Source organism: Alexandromys fortis, unplaced genomic scaffold (assembly GCF_014885135.2).
Source record: "Alexandromys fortis isolate MF-2015 unplaced genomic scaffold, M_Fortis_MF-2015_v1.1 scaffold_8_1_9099942, whole genome shotgun sequence".
In the NCBI taxonomy this organism is placed as follows: Eukaryota; Metazoa; Chordata; class Mammalia; order Rodentia; family Cricetidae; genus Alexandromys; species Alexandromys fortis.
This window is the reverse complement of record NW_026067898.1, coordinates 6482983-6500607: the sequence shown is the minus strand read 5'-3', so window position 1 is coordinate 6500607 and position 17625 is coordinate 6482983. Positions and strand designations below refer to the sequence as shown.

Genomic DNA, 17625 nt, shown 5'->3' with positions numbered 1-17625 from the left:
TTTTATATTTTTATTTAATATGTAACAGTTTTAATCTAAAAATATAAATTTCTTTTACATTTTTTCCCCATTTGCTACATGTTATACTAGCGGAGTTTGAAGGAACACTCACCCCGAGGATAAGGTTGCTTACCTGGCTCAGGCTTTGGCTTTGCTTCAGGTCCAGGGAGAGGTATTGCTGGCTTAATTTCAGGAACTGAAATAATTCACAGAAATAACCAGGTTATCATAATACTTTGCAAGTTTTTCCACAAAGTCAAAACTGCAAGGAAGCAAATTTAGTGTACAGAAGGATACTAGGATATGTTTATCAGACTTTTATACATTTATGCTTATCAAATCAAATATATGAGCTAAACATTTTTCATGTTCAACAAAATATTAAAAAATTGATTGCATTTGAAGTTATTATTCAGCTCATTACTCATCCCTAGAAATGTATTTAACAAGCCGTGATGATTATTAGCATTGCACAGAAAAGGTGAAGAAAATAGGACACGTGTGACGACGGTCACAATGTCAGTATAATGATACCGTGATGCTGCGTGGGTGTATTCTTAGAGACAACCAAGAACATGTCTGGAGAATTATACCTTTGGCAGGTTCTGGAACTTTCCTTTCCTTTGGTGTAGGCTCTGGAGGAGCTTCAACTTCTTCGACAGCTTTTGGAGGGGGTGGTGGTACTTTAAGGGAAGGAGGCATTGTCAAGCATTAATTGAGAAAGCAAGTTACTGAAAACTCAGACTGAACAATTATTTCTCAAAAATGCTAGTGATGACTCTTTTATACAAATCAGATTTTAAAGATCAGTTTCTGCTTTCTTCTCATAACTCTGCGTCTCTCTCCTCTCTTTCTCCCTTTCTCTTATTCCATCTGCTTGGTCCCAACTTCTGATATATCTCCACATCTAAACTGGTTCCACCAAAGTCTAATAATCACCCCCTTTGACAATAGGCAGATGATAGATATCACTCCACCTAAGAGTTCCCAGATTTAGGAAGCATTGAGAACACTCCCATGAATTTATTCCATAGCCAGCGAGATGATATCAGCCATTGCCATGAGGAGAACTTACATGGCAAAGTAATAACAACAAGATCAGCAGTAATAATGATTATGAAGTATCTGGAAGTTATTAATAAGACTAATAAGAATAAATGCTATAACAAAGAGTGTTTGTACTTGAAAATTACCATAAGATATTGAAACAGAAAGCAGACAATGGAACATATACATTACAGACAGATGAAATATGAAGCCATGATTATGTTGAACTTCATGGATGTTTACAAAATAAACCTTTTGTTATTTCCACTTTGTTGAAAGAGAATTTCATAAATTGCCATTTATGAAAATGATTCCTACCTTCTGGTTTTTTAACTTTTTCTACTTTTTTAGGCTCTACTTTAGGTTCTTCTTCTTCGGGTCTCTTTCTTAGAACTTAAAAGACAGAAAGGTTTATATGTAAACCGAGATGAGCGAATGGCCATGTTGAGCAAGCATGATGAACACAGATAATGTACAGAGCAAAGACAATGAAAAGCATGCAAGCTAGCACAGTGGGAGATTAGCATTTGCGTGAAAAACGCTTTTATAGCCCACATTCCCCAAAACAAAGTTTGTTATGTCAACTCATATCAGGCTTAGAAATAATGTCTCTCTAGACACTATGCCCAGCGACAACTATGTGGCAAGATGGCTCAGATAAAAATAATGAATTATTTGAATAGCAAAAATTATAATAATTAAACATAATTTATTGACTACTGCTTAAATAAAAATTAGTTTTAAGTTCAGAAATCTAAAGTGACGTAACTTCGAGATCAGTAATCCCATACGAAGACGAGGTTAGAATTTGATCTTTCATGAGTATCTTGCATCTAGTTTTTACAAACTTAGTAAGAAAGAGATGTTTAGTTTTATAAAAGGTGTTATTGGTTGTGGTGATCTTGCATCATACTGAAATTGAACACATTAGGCTTAAGTAGTTCTGTGTATAGGACTTACAAGTTGAGTGTATTTTATTTCACAATTTGGTTATGAAAAATGACACTGTGGTCACCGTTGTTAGGATATTATCAGTTTAGTTACACCTGTTTAGTTACAGTGTCAAAATACTATGAATGCTCACAAAATATCCACCTTCTCCTTACAAAGACTTGGAAATGATAACCTTTATTTTTTTTAATGGAACTACACTCATATTTTGGTGGAGGATCTCAAATGGAATCAAGGGGCAGAGAATTTTGTGAGCCTTCAGGTGAGCCCATTTCTCAAGCTGTGGACACTGACATTCCAGGAGAGAAGTACTATACCGCTTTTCAGGACCACCTCCTCCTTTGGCTGGGGCTTAGGTTCTGGAAGTAATTTGCGAACTTTCTTTTCGGCTGTAGGCACTTAAAAGGATATGATTTCAAATTTGGTGTGAATTCACATAAAAATGGAATTTCAACAAGAAAAAAAAAGACTCTGCTCAAACCACTTGACTTGAGGGTGTCAAGGAATAATTTCTGTCCTATATAAATTTACAGAATTTAACAGCAAGTGATAGACTTGAAGTTCTTGGTTCCATAAACATCTACACAATCTTATAAAAGTTCAATCACACCGGCTGCACATCTATCTAATAGAATCTCTTGGTCTACAATGGGCTTTATGAATCTTTCATCAAAATGCAAGGATTCTCCACAGCATCTTTGCTTCAGTCTGTAGTTGCTTTAATTGCCCACGCCCACATTGGTGTTCCCCTGTCCAACATATACACCACACGATGCAGGCAGGAGTTACAGCCATTGCATCATCTTTTCCATTGCGGGGAAAACAAAGCCGAAAAATGTGCTGTGAGCCTTGATCCCGAAGAAAGATTGCATTTCACGTTCTGAACAAAAGCAGATTTCCACAAGTTCTCCTTTAAAATAAAACTAAAATTATAGGACTGTCTCGTTTCAAAGCTAGCATTAGAAGCTAAACTATTCATGAATAAGATAATTTTTTGAATGTAATTAAAAATGAGCAAGGAATTATAAATGTCTTTGTGCTTCTACAGTGGCCACCAGGCATAGACACAATGCTATTCTAGGGAGCAGACATCACTGCTGTTACACTGCATGGATTTAAACACAAAGACAAAACCAAAACATATCTCAGTGAGCAGCGAACCACTTTGAAGCTATTCCTTTTGGTGTGCAGGTTTGTTCGATCAACATAAATTTGGGTTTCTTAGAGATTTCTATAAGATTTCCTGTTTGGTGCTCTTCAGCCTTTCATTGATTTTCTTTTCAATCTGATAAAGATCATCTTGCTTAAACCTTACATCAAAATTTGAAACATACTTCATTCAAAATAATCGTGTTTGAAATGCTGAATGTTTGAAGTAAAATTTTCAGCTGAATCTTAAAAATTTTAACTATGATAAATTATACTGACCTCAATTACTATTTGTAAATTATCAGTATTTTTAATGCAAAACTATTTTCATTGATTGAAACTATATAATAATGGAAGTTGAAGTGGCAAAAATATACATTTATTTATGCAATACACATAATGAAAGTATATGAATGCATTTGTTTTTCCATATTTTTGGTTTAGTTTTAAGATATTGATGTTTAAGACTCATCCCTTATTGTGGCTATTGTTTTTTTAAAGAAACCATATGTTATTACATACTAATTTAAGCTTTAATAATTTATACATTTAATAATTTAATTGACCAAAATTATTTAGATTATTCTAAAATTTCAGCATGACCAAGAACAGATTTGATTTCTGGGTTAGGATGTGTTGGTTACCAGAACTCTGATATCCACCAACTTATTAGAAATATTCTCTATTTTTAGTTGATATTTTTAGATTTGTATACTTTTCTTATTTTTCTTTATGGGTTAAATAGACAGGAATTGGTATCTCCATAAAACTCTGCGTGACTGGGAGAATATGGCTCAAGCTAGTGAGAAGAAAGGGGGTGCAAATGAAGGGCAATGGACATCCCTAGGGATTGCCCAGCAGTGACAGGAGAATGTGTTGATAGGACACACTAAAATGCTGATGTCCAGGCGACTCCCCGCCAAAGCTCATTACTACTGCTCAGCATTTTGACCCACGATATCTCCTGATATCGATTTCTTCTAACCAGTAGAGTTTGGTATTATTTGACTTAAAAATGCAAGTAGGCATATGGAAATGTAAGGCACAGATAAGCGACTGCATCCATGTGATGCATGAAGGTGATGGGAGACACAGGAAGCACTCATGAGCCAGACCCATGGAAGCCACAGAAGTACAAGAAATGAATGAGACTATTCTACTTCTCTGATCACTAAGAAAGAGAGGGGGTTGGAAGAACTCTATGGCAGCACCAAGAGAGCGTGGAGTTGGGCGGAGAGTTGGCCTTGCATGTGGTTCGGCTAGCCCGTGAGATACCTTTTAGGGGTGCAGGCTCCACTTTTTCCACAACCTCAGGTTTTTCGGGAACTTTCTTCTTTGAAACAGCTTTAAAGAATTTTAAAGAATATATTTTCATCATTTGCATACTTAATCCAAAACAAATTATTTTTTTTAACTTCAAGAATCAAAGCCAAGTATCTCTTAGAACCAGAAAGCATTAATAACAGCCAAGAATAAGTCACCAAAGAGCATTCAGGAAGAAGCCGGAAGCCAGGAAAACATGCAGCTTTGCTTCGTGGTTGTGTTGTGCATAATGACTGGTCAAGAAAGAAGAGACTTTCTAGTTTTCATGGGAGGGACGTTCTACACCAAGGGAACTATATTCAAGTGTGGGTCCCCACCACCCATTAATCAACAGATGGGTCACAGTCAGAGCCTGCTTCTCTGCCTGTCACCTGAAACCCGAGAAGGTTTGAGCGGGGGCAAGAATCACTAAAAGTATGGAAGATTCTAGCTCTGGGCCTGTATAAATACATATGGGAAAATTCCTCATATAAGATTATACCCGAACATTTCAGATTAGGAAACATAACACTGCAAACAAGATAGCTTTAAAAGATACAAATAAAAAGAATAAAGTCATAGCATGTATGTAAAACATATGATCGGGAAATGTACTTATGAGATTCAAGATATTAAATAATATTCTATCGCTTTAAAGAAAAATAAAACAGAAAGAATGTAGTAAGTTTGATACTGAGGAGCTAGATACCAAGTGTATTAAGAACCACACTTTCCAGCTATGCAGAGAACAATAAAGACCACAACTGGGTTTCCATTAGGCAAAAATAAACAAACAAACAAACAAATAAATAAATGGAAAAGCCCCAGTGATGAATTGTTCATATACCTTTTTCATGGTAAGTGAACACCAGCTATTGAATACCACAAATATGCTATGAACATGCTGTTATTTAAGAACAAAGTTTTGACTTCTACATAGATTTAATCACTGCAATGTTAATATCTTTCAAAGACTTTTAGACATTCCACATGCTTACAACCAAGACAGGCACAGCAATCAGCCTTTCCAACCAAAAGACCTTCCTCCCCTTCCCACAAGGAAAAGTTAGCGGAGTAGCCTCTGCACTCAGATGGCAAGGATGCTGCTCACTCAGTTGTCTCACAAGCAGCAGGCATGGCTGCATGTCATACCCCAGGACCCCCGGGATAGCGGAAACATCCATCCCTATGCAATTCCCACAGCATGGCCATGGCTGAACATATGCACTCCCAGGAGCAATGCAGTTCTTGAAAGCAACGTTTCCATAGGCCGAACAGAAGTTGGAAGCAGGTTAACAAGTCATTGGAAGCAGCATTTGTACCTTTAAGTTGGAACAGTTTCTCCTTCACGTCTTCCTTAGGCGGAGAAGGAGCACGCGCTGGGGGTCTTGGCTTGAGTTTTGGTTTCTCGATAACCTTCTTTTCAGGCTCAGGTTCTTAAAAGAGTATTGCAGGAGTGTTAGTGCATGCAAATATTAATATGCGATGGAAATTTAAATATGTGCGAAGCAAAAGTATATTTAGATATGCTTTATCAGTGCCCGAACATAAAACATAAAATATCAACACTGTACACACAGGTGATGACTTACATAGACGTTAAACAGCCAAAGAGCGAGCCACATAACATTACACAGAGCACAAATACAGGACCGCTTAAGAACAGATGTACACACGAGATTATTTTACATAGAGATGGAAAGACCTGCTATACATACAGGACAACACAAACCAATTACAGGTCAAGATGAAGAGTGTGCTAATGAAGATTTAAGTCCCGCTAACTGGATACCTGGCACTGGGGTTTCTTCTGGCTCTGGTTCAAGTTCAGGTTCAGGTTCAGGTTCGCGTTCTTCGGGTTGAATAAATTTTTCAATTTCACGTTCTTTAAAGAGTGTCAACAAAGGGCATAAGATTGTAACATAAAAGTGTTCACGCAGACGCACAAAAATTTCACATAGATGCAAAGAGTCACCAAACATAAACATACCACCCATACAAGGTGGTTGCCAGAGAAAAGGGTGATTTCCATTTTCTTTTTCTATTTGTGCTGTTGGGTACTGAGCCCAGGAGCTGTCCCTTTCCTTTCCTTTCCTTTCCTTTCCTCTTTCCTTTCCTTTCCTTTCCTTTCCTTTCCTTTCCTTTCCTTTCCTTTCCCTTTTCTTTCCCTTTTCTTTCCCTTTTTCCTTTCCTTTCTTTCCCTTCCCTTTTTTTCCTCTTTTTTTTCTTTCCTTTTTTTCTTCCTCTTAGTTTTTTTTTTTTTAAACCAGGTCTTACTATGTAGACCAAGATAACCTCACACTTACAGAGATTCACCTGTCTCTGCCTTTTGAAAGCTGGCATTAAAGACCAATGCCACCATGTCTGGCCAAGCATGTTTTACTTATTACTCTTACCACTGAGCTACATCCTGACCTCCAGATGTTAATCTTCTTACACTTGAACTATCTATTACTATGTCAATGCGAACTGAGCTGACTTGAAACCCACTACTGGCAATCCCTTGAGGATCCAACGTAACTAACTAATGGAATCTGCATCAGTAAACTACTTTTCAGAACAGCTAACCATCACCGAGATTAAGCAAATGAAAGGCTCTAATTCAAAATAAGCATAATTGTTTGGAAAAAGAAAGTAGCCAAACACGTTCAGCGATGTTCCTGTATATAATTTAAGGAGAAATGTCACCCTACAAAGACCTTTGCATCATTAAGGTTCCAGGGGACGGACATTTATGTATGTGTATACCTTCAACAGGGGGCGTCTCTTTTCTACCAATGGTAATGGTTTCTTTCTCTTCATAGATTGTCTCCTCGGGGGCCTCTTCAACTTAAAAACAGTATAGCATATTAGGCTGTATTCAGAGTAGACACCGCAGCTGCTAAGTTACATCCAAACACACTTAATTCAGCCATCTCAAGACACCCACAGGGTCAACACGAGAGACAGACAGCACGGATACGTAAGATCCACCAATAACTAAGGCGACACCATGAAGCCAGGGTTGTCGTCCCAAGATTTAAAGAGCAGCAGGTACCTGGGGCAGGTGCCTCTTCTGGCTCTTCAGGCACCGGAACAGACACTTTCTTTTCAGGGGTAACTTTCTTGGGTGCTTCGGGCACTTCAAAGACATTAATTGTATTTATCATTAAGAACTCAGAAGATGAACAAGACTCTTCCAAAGGATTGCAAAGAACACAGTGTAGAGAACTGGGGTCTCCATCTTAGAAGATGGCGTGGAGAAAATGGTTTCTGAGTCGTGGCAGCCTTTGGGGCATTCTAGTTACATGAGAGTGTATCCTCAGCCTTCAGTTTATTTGCATCGTCATTTAACAACTCATGAGAATATAACTGTTCTATTTTGTTTGGGCAACCAGCCCTGCAAATGTGTTTGTTTAATGCAAATGACCTCAAAATCGATATCTCTATCCTTGACCTGAGCTCCTAAGCACCTCCTACCTTCTGAGCCTGAAAAAAATAAAGAGAATGTTCACCATTTTTTTCTAGCAACAGCCTAGAATCCAGTGAATTGTTCTCTTGGCCACTTAACCTTAACTACTACAGGTATCATAGTTTTTTTTAGCACTATGGGCAGTTAGCTTTCTAGCGTCCAAATCTAATCATTTATACTCTTCAAAACCTTTGACGCCTCCTGTGGTCGATGCCTACAAATGAAGGCAAATCTTATTCCTGTAAAACACCCCTCTCTTTCTAGCTTGTGGTATCTTCCAAGATATTGGACAAATCCACACCCAAATGATGCTGTTTATCTGAGAGTCCATGAGCTTTTGGATCCTTTTGCCTTCATACCTTTCAGTATACCCCCCTTTCCTAATTTCTGTATGTAAAAGTAATCTATCAAAATTAAAACCATTTCTTCCATTATTCCTTCCTATTTGTCTCTACCTGAATCTTTGTTGGTCTCTGTCACTAACTTTACTCTGCTCGGAAATGGTATCACTTAGAGAGTTGACCGATCTTTCCATCCTCCCACCATATTTAAGTTGCTTGAGGATAGAAGTGTGTTTTGTGTGTTCTAAAACAGTATCTTCCTGATAGTAATATTCAACCAAATATGGTAAATGGAGCTGTTTGATGCCTTTTCTACCTCGGTAACCGTGGACTACAGCGACACAAGGACCAGTTTCTCTGTCTCATTTTATCTTTTTGCTGACATACATTTTCCTCTTTCCCTATGAAATGTGATGTTACCTAAGCTCAGTCTGTTTTGCTTTAAGAATTAGTGTCAAATGCTTGTGGTTGGAGAGGCATGCTTCTTCCAAGTAGGTACCTTTTTCTGGGACAGCTTCTGGCTTTTTGGTCACAGGCACAGGTTCTTTCTTGACTGGAACAAGTTTCTTCGGCACCTCAGGGACTTTGAAGATATTAGTTTTGTTTTAGAGAGCTAACTTGAGAACATTTTAAGAATGAAAATATCTATAATTAACAGAGTGGTATTAGAATTAGTGGAAACAAATGAGGGCCATTTTGCCCCTGGTTGCCGTAAGTAAGAGGACATTTATTGGGTGCCACTTTTCGAATAAGCTTTAAAGAATAACGTCAGTCATGTGAGTACCTTCAGCTGCTGGTGGTTCTGGCTTCTTTGCAACTGGAACCTTCTTCACTGGCACAACTTTCTTTGGCACCTCAGATACTTTAAAGATATTAGTAGCATTTAATATAAAAGTATAAGAGTCACGTTAACTCTACAAGTCTGTACAACATCGTAACATACAGACAACAGTTAACAGGTACAGGACAGAATAAAACACAACCAAGAAACTCTGATTTTAGGCAGCACAGAAATTTGTAAACATTTATTTTAGCACAAGTACCTTTAGGAGGTGGAGCTTCTGGTTTTTTGATGACAGGAAATTTCTTCTCTGGGACAACCTTCTTAGGCTCTTCTGGCACTTGAAGAACAGGAATTTCTTTTAGAAACAGGTGTTTGCAAGCACAAACCAAGTGATAAACACATTTAAAAACATACATTTTTGGTATTATAAAATTCTGAGTTTTATGAGTGAAAATAATGCTTTCTTCCCTCCTCTTTTGCCTTTGTTTTTGTTTGGCCAGCACTGGCAAATTTTACACAAGATGATAGAAGATGGATATTGCCTTATGGTATGTAATACATGTAACAGCCAAGCGACCACACTTTCCTGTCTATGCAGCAGAACCTGACTGATACCTGCTGTAGGTGGAGGTGGAGCTTCAGGTTCCTCCTCTTCTACTACAGGGGCTGGTTCCTCCTCCTCAGCAGCTATTTCTTCAGGTTCTTCATATACTTTAAAGACATTAGTCAATTGTGTTTCAGTATGCGATAAAAAATTATAAAGTGCCCAAACACCCAAACCACAGTAATCTCGATTTCTCCCCTTGCTTTGAATATTTTTTTAAAATATGAAACCTATCCCAGTTGCCTGACTTCTGTGTATACCGATCTGGATGCTTGGAAAAGCTCTTCCTTTTTAAGGTCATCCATACTCATAAATGTCACATCTTATTTCTTAAGTAATTAGAGAAGCTAGGCTGAAGGCAGATCATGGTGACTGTGACCTATGACCTGTATAATTATTGCTGACTGGCAATTTGAAGTCAGAGATAATTTGGATGATGAAAAGCAAGAACAGTAAATGACCAAGGGAGAGAACGTCAGGGATCCAAGAAGATTCAAGAAAAGAAGATAAATGAAGCCTGACTTATAAAGAGTCATACGATAGCTCAATGCGTACCTTCTGGGGGAGGAGACTCCACTCTCTCAGGAACAGGAACTGCGGGTTTTTCTTCAATGACAGCCTTCTTTGGCACCTCTGGCGCTTTGAAGATATTAGTTAGTTTTACTTTGGGGTCATGGAGAAGTTGGTGACCTGTCAACTTCACATTTTTCTAAAACAACCCCAAGGCAGATAGAATCCAAGAGCTTTTAAAAGGTCAGTACCTGTCCTTGGATCTTCATGTCGCGTGGAGTAAAAAGAGGGATATTAAGAATTACAAGAGGAGGCTTGCAAAACTCTTCAATATTTGCGAACAAAGGCATTCATATTTTTAAGTTTTTAAAAAAGTGGTGATGTCTGTTAAAGTATTCTGTAAACTCTAAATTCCCAGAAACACTTTTATAGGCACTCATTATCAGAAAAATGACACAGATTTTGACACTGAGTGACAGTGGACACCAAGACGGAGTACCTTGCTGAAAGAGTACTTCTGACATGTACCTTTGGTTGGTGGGGCTTCTGGCTTTTTGGGAACAGCCACTTTCTTTTCTGGGACGACTTCTTTGGGAACGTCTGGCACTTTGAAGATATTAGTATTTTAACACATGACCAATCGGCACGGGCCCACCCAGCACACTCACACAGGACAAAACGCTGTTTAAGAACCGGAGACCATTCCCGCCTCCATCCAATAATCCACCTCCACATGTACCTTTTGCAGGTGGGGCTTCTGGCTTTTTGGGCACCACAGGAGGCATTTTCTTTTCAGGAACAGCTTCCTTGGGCACCTCGGGCACTTTAAAAGATATTAGTAGGTTTTAATGTGTCGTTCCAGCCCCGCGGCATCAGTAAGAACAGTAGGGAACATGACATTTCAGAGTCAAAAGACGGTACAGAGTTAACAGCAGCGAAAATACCTTTCGCTGCTGGTGGTTCAGGTTTCTTGGCAATAGCAGGGGCCACTTTCTTCTCAGGGACGGGCTTCTTAGGTGGCACTGTCACTACAGATAGGAGAGTTTATGCCTTAGAAGCAGCAAAGACAAATGGAAGGAAGATGGCCCAACCAGCCCACACTGTGAGGACCAGTGAACCAGAGAACGAGGGCAAAGGCAGACAGGGGCACTCCATTTGACCTGCCAAGTACCTTTTGGAGGTGGAGCAGGCACCGGCTCCTCTACAGCCTCCTCTGGAGGTTCTTCTGGGGCAATCTCCTCTGCGGGCTCCTCATACACTTTAAAGACAGGAGCCCCTTTTAGTGACAGACTTGACTGGGACGTAGGACATATTCAACAAAAGAAGATTTCCACAACAGAGACATTTAATATTTTTTAAAGATCATAGTTTAGTTTAATTATTACCTTCGGGGGGAGGACTTTCCGGTTTAGGGGGAATGGCTTCAGGCATCTTCTTTTGGGGAACAGCCTTTGGCATCTCGGGCACTTCTAAGATATTAGTATTTTCTTGATTAGACAGAGTGGACACATATTGGACACTATGAAGGTGGGTGGCGTAGGGGTGGCTACCTTTCACAGGTGGGGCTTCAGGCTTTTTAGGAGGGGCCGCTGGCACTCTCTTCTCAGGAACCACTGCCTGGGGTGCCTCTGGCACTTGTAAGAGAGAGTGAGATTATCCTTAGAACCATTGATGGCCACTAGGGTGGACTTTTCAAGAGAGAGGGAGACTCAGATGCTAGGATGCCAAGGTCAAGAGCAAATACCTTTCACAGGTGGGGCTTCTGGCTTTTTAGGAGGTGCTGCTGGCACTCTCTTCTCAGGAACAACTTTCTGGGGTGCCTCGGGCACTTAAAGAGATTAGTAAGACATTTAAGACATGAGACGACACCAGGACAAAATAGTTTCAAGAGTAGAAGAGCTTTGTCTTAGGAAGCCTGGGACCAGTGACAAGTACCTTTGGCAGGTGGGGCTTCTGGCTTTTTCGGGGGCACCACAGACACTTTCTTTGCAGGAACAACTTCTTTGGGAGCCTCAGGTACTTCAAAGAGATTAGTGAAAGTTCACTTAGGACTTAAAAAAGCAGGAGGCCGCATGTGTTCAAGAGTACAAGAGTTAGGTCTCAGGAATCCCAAAGTTAGTGAGAAATACCTTTGGCAGGTGGGGCTTCTGGCTCTTTAGGGGGCACCAGGGACACTTCCTCTTCAGAGAGGACCTCTTCTTCGGGTGCCTCTGGCACTTAAAAGAGATTAGTGGAACTACATTAGATGCCTGACCAGTAGGATGGAGAACTAAAGGAGTGAGGCTTTGTGAAACCTCAGGCCAGTGAGAAGTACCTGTGACAGGTGGAGGTGCTGGCTTTTTAGGAGGTGCCAGGGACACTTTCCTTTCAGGGACAACCTCTTTAGGGGCCTCAGGCACTTCAAAGGGAGTAGCGAAAATATACTTAGGTCTTATGGAGACGAAAGTTCACTCTTATTTCTCAAGAGCAACAGAGTTACAGCTTCTGAAACCTTGGGGCTGTGACAAGTGCCCATGACAGAAGGGGCTTCTGGCTTCTTAGGAGATGTCACTATTTTCTTTTCAGGGACAATTTCTGGCACTTTAATGGGAGAAATTGCTCTTCTTTTATATAGGGCAATTAGGTAAACAGACTAGAAATGTTTTCAAGAACAGAAGGCATTCATTCTGAAGAATAAGTAGAGGATTTAAAAATGTCTATGATAGGTGGGTCTTCAAATTTGGGGGTGGGACCATAGGAGCTTTCTTTTTTCTTTTCTTTTTTTTTCTTTTCTTTTCAACTGCTTGATGAGCTTCATCAAGACAGTAGGAGTTATGGATTGAAGTTAGGAACGGGCAAAGAACTAAAGCTTTTCAAGGGCGAATGAATTTATTTCTTCTTCTGAAGAAGATCCGGGTAACAAGTACCTGGGACAGCTGAGACTTCAGGCTCCTTAGGAGGCGCTGTTGGTCTTGTCTTTTCAGGGACAATTTCTTGGACTCTGGGCACTTGAAGATATTAGTAGTTTTATAGTTAGGTTAGTAAAGAGTAGCGGTCTGCATTTCAAGAATGGAAGAAAATTTCTTCCGAAGAAGGTCTTGGTAACAAGTACCTGGGACAGGTGAGACTTTCGGCTTCTTAGGAGATGCAGCTGGTCTTGTCTTTTCAGGGACAATTTCTTGGACTTCGGGCACTTAAAGATATTAGTAGTTTTACACTTAAGTTAATAAGAGCAACGGTCAAAATTTGTTTTCAAGAATAGAAGAGAAATTTCTTCTGAAGACTAGTTTAGCTGACAAGTACCTGGAGCAGGTGGGGCTTCTGGCTCCTTAGGAGGCACTCTTGGTCTTGTCTTTTCAGGGACAATTTCTTGAACTTCAGGCACTTAAAGATATTAGTGGTTTTACACTTAGGTTAGTGAAGACAAGGCCTACATCCGTTTTCAAGCACAGAAGACAGATTTCTTCAAAAAAGATCTGAAAGACAAGTACCTGGGACAGGGGCAGCTTCAGGCTTTTTAGGAGGTGCTGCTGGTCTTTTCTTTTCAGGGACGATGTCTTGAATTTCCGGCACTTAAAAGATATTAGTAGTTTTACCACGTAGGTTAGTGAAGACAACAGTCTACATTTGTGTTTAAGAATGGGAGGGTGACCTCTCTGAAGGCTACTTCAGCTGGCATGTACCTGGGACAGCTGTGGCACCTGCCCTTTGGGGCAGTTCCTCAGGAAGGTTTTCTTCTGGGGTAACTTCTGGAGGGGTGTCAGGTGCTTAAACAACATTAGTAGTTTCAGAAATTATGAATGATGAAGGCATATTTTATAAGAACATGAGGGTTCCAAGCTATTCTTTTCTTAGGGTTGAGGAAAGTAAAATACCTTTTGTAGGTAGGACCTGAGAGCTTTTGGACACAGACAACCTCTTTGCAGGTACAACCTCTTCAGAAACTTTGAAGATATTAGTAGCTTTTAGTTAGAACTAGACAGGGTTTACTAGTGATATGTTTATCCACGTTAACACAACTGGTGGACAGACACCCGAACACACTTTCCCCAGCCCAATACAGGTGCTCAGCAACATGTAAGGACACATACCTTTGGCAGGTGGAGCTTCTGGTTTCTTGGGAGGAGCCACTGGAACTTTCTTTTCAGGGGTGACCTCCTTTCTTACTTCAGGCACTTCAAAGATAATTTGTAATTTGAGTTTAGAAAAGGCTAAATCAATTGATGTATGTAGCATATGATCATAGAAGACATAATGGATAGTTACTGACATTTAAAAATTTACATTACCTTTATATATGAATACATTTATATAATATTGTATACACACACACATATATATACTTGACATACAAACATGTGTATAATACTTTGGTTGAAATAGATATTTATCTCCCTCTTAGTGTACTTTTGACTATACCTTCGGGGGGAGGACTTTCCGGTTTAGGGGGAATGGCTTCAGGCATCTTCTTTTGGGGAACAGCCTTTGGCATCTCGGGCACTTCTAAGATATTAGTATTTTCTTGATTAGACAGAGTGGACACATATTGGACACTATGAAGGTGGGTGGCGTAGGGGTGGCTACCTTTCACAGGTGGGGCTTCAGGCTTTTTAGGAGGGGCCGCTGGCACTCTCTTCTCAGGAACCACTGCCTGGGGTGCCTCTGGCACTTGTAAGAGAGAGTGAGATTATCCTTAGAACCAGTGATGGCCACTAGGGTGGACTTTTCAAGAGAGAGGGAGACTCAGATGCTAGGATGCCAAGGTCAAGAGCAAATACCTTTCACAGGTGGGGCTTCTGGCTTTTTAGGAGGTGCCGCTGGCACTTTCTTCTCAGGAACAACTTTCTGGGGTGCCTCTGGCGCTTAAAGATATTAGTAAACACATTTAAGACATGAGACGACACCAGGACAAAATAGTTTCAAGAGTAGAAGAGCTTTGTCTTAGGAAGCCTGGGACCAGTGACAAGTACCTTTGGCAGGTGGGGCTTCTGGCTTTTTCGGGGGCACCACAGACACTTTCTTTGCAGGAACAACTTCTTTGGGAGCCTCAGGTACTTCAAAGAGATTAGTGAAAGTTCACTTAGGACTTAAAAAAGCAGGAGGCCGCATGTGTTCAAGAGTACAAGAGTTAGGTCTCAGGAATCCCAAAGTTAGTGAGAAATACCTTTGGCAGGTGGGGCTTCTGGCTCTTTAGGGGGCACCAGGGACACTTCCTCTTCAGAGAGGACCTCTTCTTCGGGTGCCTCTGGCACTTAAAAGAGATTAGTGGAACTACATTAGATGCCTGACCAGTAGGATGGAGAACTAAAGGAGTGAGGCTTTGTGAAACCTCAGGCCAGTGAGAAGTACCTGTGACAGGTGGAGGTGCTGGCTTTTTAGGAGGTGCCAGGGACACTTTCCTTTCAGGGACAACCTCTTTAGGGGCCTCAGGCACTTCAAAGAGATCAGTAAGATTATGTCTAAGAGTTATGAAGACCAATAGAATGGAATATTTTCAAGAGCAGAAGACAGTTCTCAGGAAGCCGCAGGTCAGGGGCGAGTACCTGTGGCAGGTGGGGCTTCATGCCTTTTAGGTGGCTCCCCAAGCACTTCCCTTTCAGGGACAACCTCTTTAGCCATCCCAGGAGCTTCAAAGAGATTAGTGTGGTTTACAGGTAGACAGTACAAAGACCAGTAGACACACAGAGCATTATTTAAGCCAAATGAACTTTCTTTTTTTTTTTTCTCTTGAACCTCATCAGGGCTAACCAGTACTTGTAACGGGTGGTACCCTAGGCTTTGAATTAGTGACTTTTATTGGGGGGGTCACTTCTTTAGAAGATTCAGGTTCTTTGGAGACATGAGTCAATTTACACTGAGTCAAAGCATTCCACACACACAGGAGCTATATATACATGACAGGAGTCCCAAGCCTTCCTGCCTTCCCCCTTGCCCTCCCATGGAAAGAGACTATCAAGCATGTACCTTTGGCAGGTACAACTTCCGGCACTTGGGGAAGGTGCACTTTCTTTAAGGCCACAACTTCTCTGGGTGCGTCAGGCACTTGAAAGATAGTAACACTTTGACATTTAGGAACCAAAAGAATCGCCGCAAACAGAAAACACACACAGACAGCTAAAGACATTTCCCGCCCTTTCACACTTCCAGCAGCATCTACCTTCTTCTGGAGGAAGCTCAGGCTTTTTACGAGAAATCCGAAGCGTTTTCTTTTCAACGGTGGCTTCTTCGTAAGTATCCAGCACTTCAAGAAATTAGTGTTTTTGCATTTAGTGTTAAGCTAAGTCACCAGGAAGAAGAAAGTATGTTCAAAAACGACTACAGCTAGTTCCTGAGCCTGTGGGCTTGGCAGCTTATACCTATCACTGAGCGGGCTTCTCTGGACTTTGAAGGGGCTCCCTTTGCAGCAGCAACTTCAGGAGGGGCTTCAGGTTCTTAAAAGATATTAGCATTTCACATTTCAGAGTTAAAATGACTCGTGTGAACAGCAACCACAATAGTAGTGTGCTGCTTTCTAGAAAGGACTTCTCCTCTCTTCCCTACTTGCCCTCATCCGCCAACAAACTAGTATGCTAGGACTTTTAGGATTCTTGAGAAGAGAGGCTGCATTTCCCCACACAATCACGGTACACACCAGCCAGGCTTCTGTTGCCTGCATTCAGTCACGGACAGAGAAACTATCCATCTGTACTGAATGTGTGCATTCATTATGTCTTTATCAGCATTTCCCAAGCAACACAGAATGAGGCCATTGACAGACCATTTATGTTCTATTAGGCCATAAGCGATCTGGGGGTGCTCAAAGGGAGTGCCGACATTACTTTGGTTATATGCAGATTTGACTTGTTTTCTATGAGGAACTTTGAGTAGCCACTGATTTTGGCATCTGCATGGGGGCGGGGTATCCTGGACTTCCTTATGAAAACTGAGGCAGGATTTTATTTCTCAGGCGAATGCTTGGAATAGGATTATTGTTTTGGCAAAATGGCCACCAATGCTTTTTAGCTGGAACATACTGGATCTTCCGGTGACGTAAAGATATTAGTACATTTACATATAGGAGTTAGGAACAGTTTAAAAAAAAATAAGTTTCAAGAGTTTGCAGGAAGGCAATTTCTTCTTCCATTTATGTTCAGCGGTGACATGTACCTTGGATGACTGGCGATTCTGGCTCAACAGGAATATCCTCAAAGGTGCTCATCTTGGGAGCCATTTCTTTCACAGCTTCGGGTGCTTTGAAGATATTAGCATTAGAGTCAGAGGTTAGAAGGGTTAGTTAGAAGGGACATTAATCCCATAAAGTGAACCAACGTGATTGCTGTTGCTACTGGGGGGGGGGGTGCTCCTTGGAGGGTCTGAGGAGGTGTGGAGTCCTGAGCAAAGGTACTAAGTCTCGTCTCTTGTTTATTCCTTTCCAGCTTCCTAGCACCTACCCAAAGGTGACTTTGAGGGGACAAGCAAGATTCCAGAGAGAGGAAAAGAATCAAATTACTTGGCTTTTTTAAATTAT

The 17625-nt window shown here is 40.7% G+C and overlaps 1 protein-coding gene across 3 annotated transcripts in view; it reads right to left on the bottom strand.

Annotated features, from left to right (window-relative positions):
* Positions 1-17625, bottom strand: part of Ttn (titin) — a 266701-nt gene that overhangs the window by 114453 nt on the left and 134623 nt on the right. Inside the window, exons 153-172 of one of the 3 annotated variants that reach the window (XM_050120983.1) lie at positions 16083-16106; positions 15089-15154; positions 14897-14980; positions 14538-14618; positions 11884-11967; positions 11690-11773; positions 11525-11605; positions 11311-11397; positions 11084-11167; positions 10879-10962; positions 10668-10745; positions 10185-10268; positions 9641-9736; positions 9285-9362; positions 5772-5885; positions 4423-4491; positions 2316-2396; positions 1366-1440; positions 594-683; positions 134-196 (exon numbers count right to left, since the gene is read on the bottom strand). In XM_050120983.1, coding sequence (XP_049976940.1) covers positions 134-196; positions 594-683; positions 1366-1440; positions 2316-2396; positions 4423-4491; positions 5772-5885; positions 9285-9362; positions 9641-9736; positions 10185-10268; positions 10668-10745; positions 10879-10962; positions 11084-11167; positions 11311-11397; positions 11525-11605; positions 11690-11773; positions 11884-11967; positions 14538-14618; positions 14897-14980; positions 15089-15154; positions 16083-16106 — 1587 coding nt within the window. Of the gene's footprint in view, positions 1-133; positions 197-593; positions 684-1365; positions 1441-2315; positions 2397-4422; positions 4492-5771; positions 5886-9284; positions 9363-9640; positions 9737-10184; positions 10269-10667; positions 10746-10878; positions 10963-11083; positions 11168-11310; positions 11398-11524; positions 11606-11689; positions 11774-11883; positions 11968-12074; positions 12159-14537; positions 14619-14896; positions 14981-15088; positions 15155-16082; positions 16107-17625 lie in introns of all 3 variants that reach the window. The other 2 variants (XM_050120974.1, XM_050120992.1) reach the window with 2 other exon arrangements.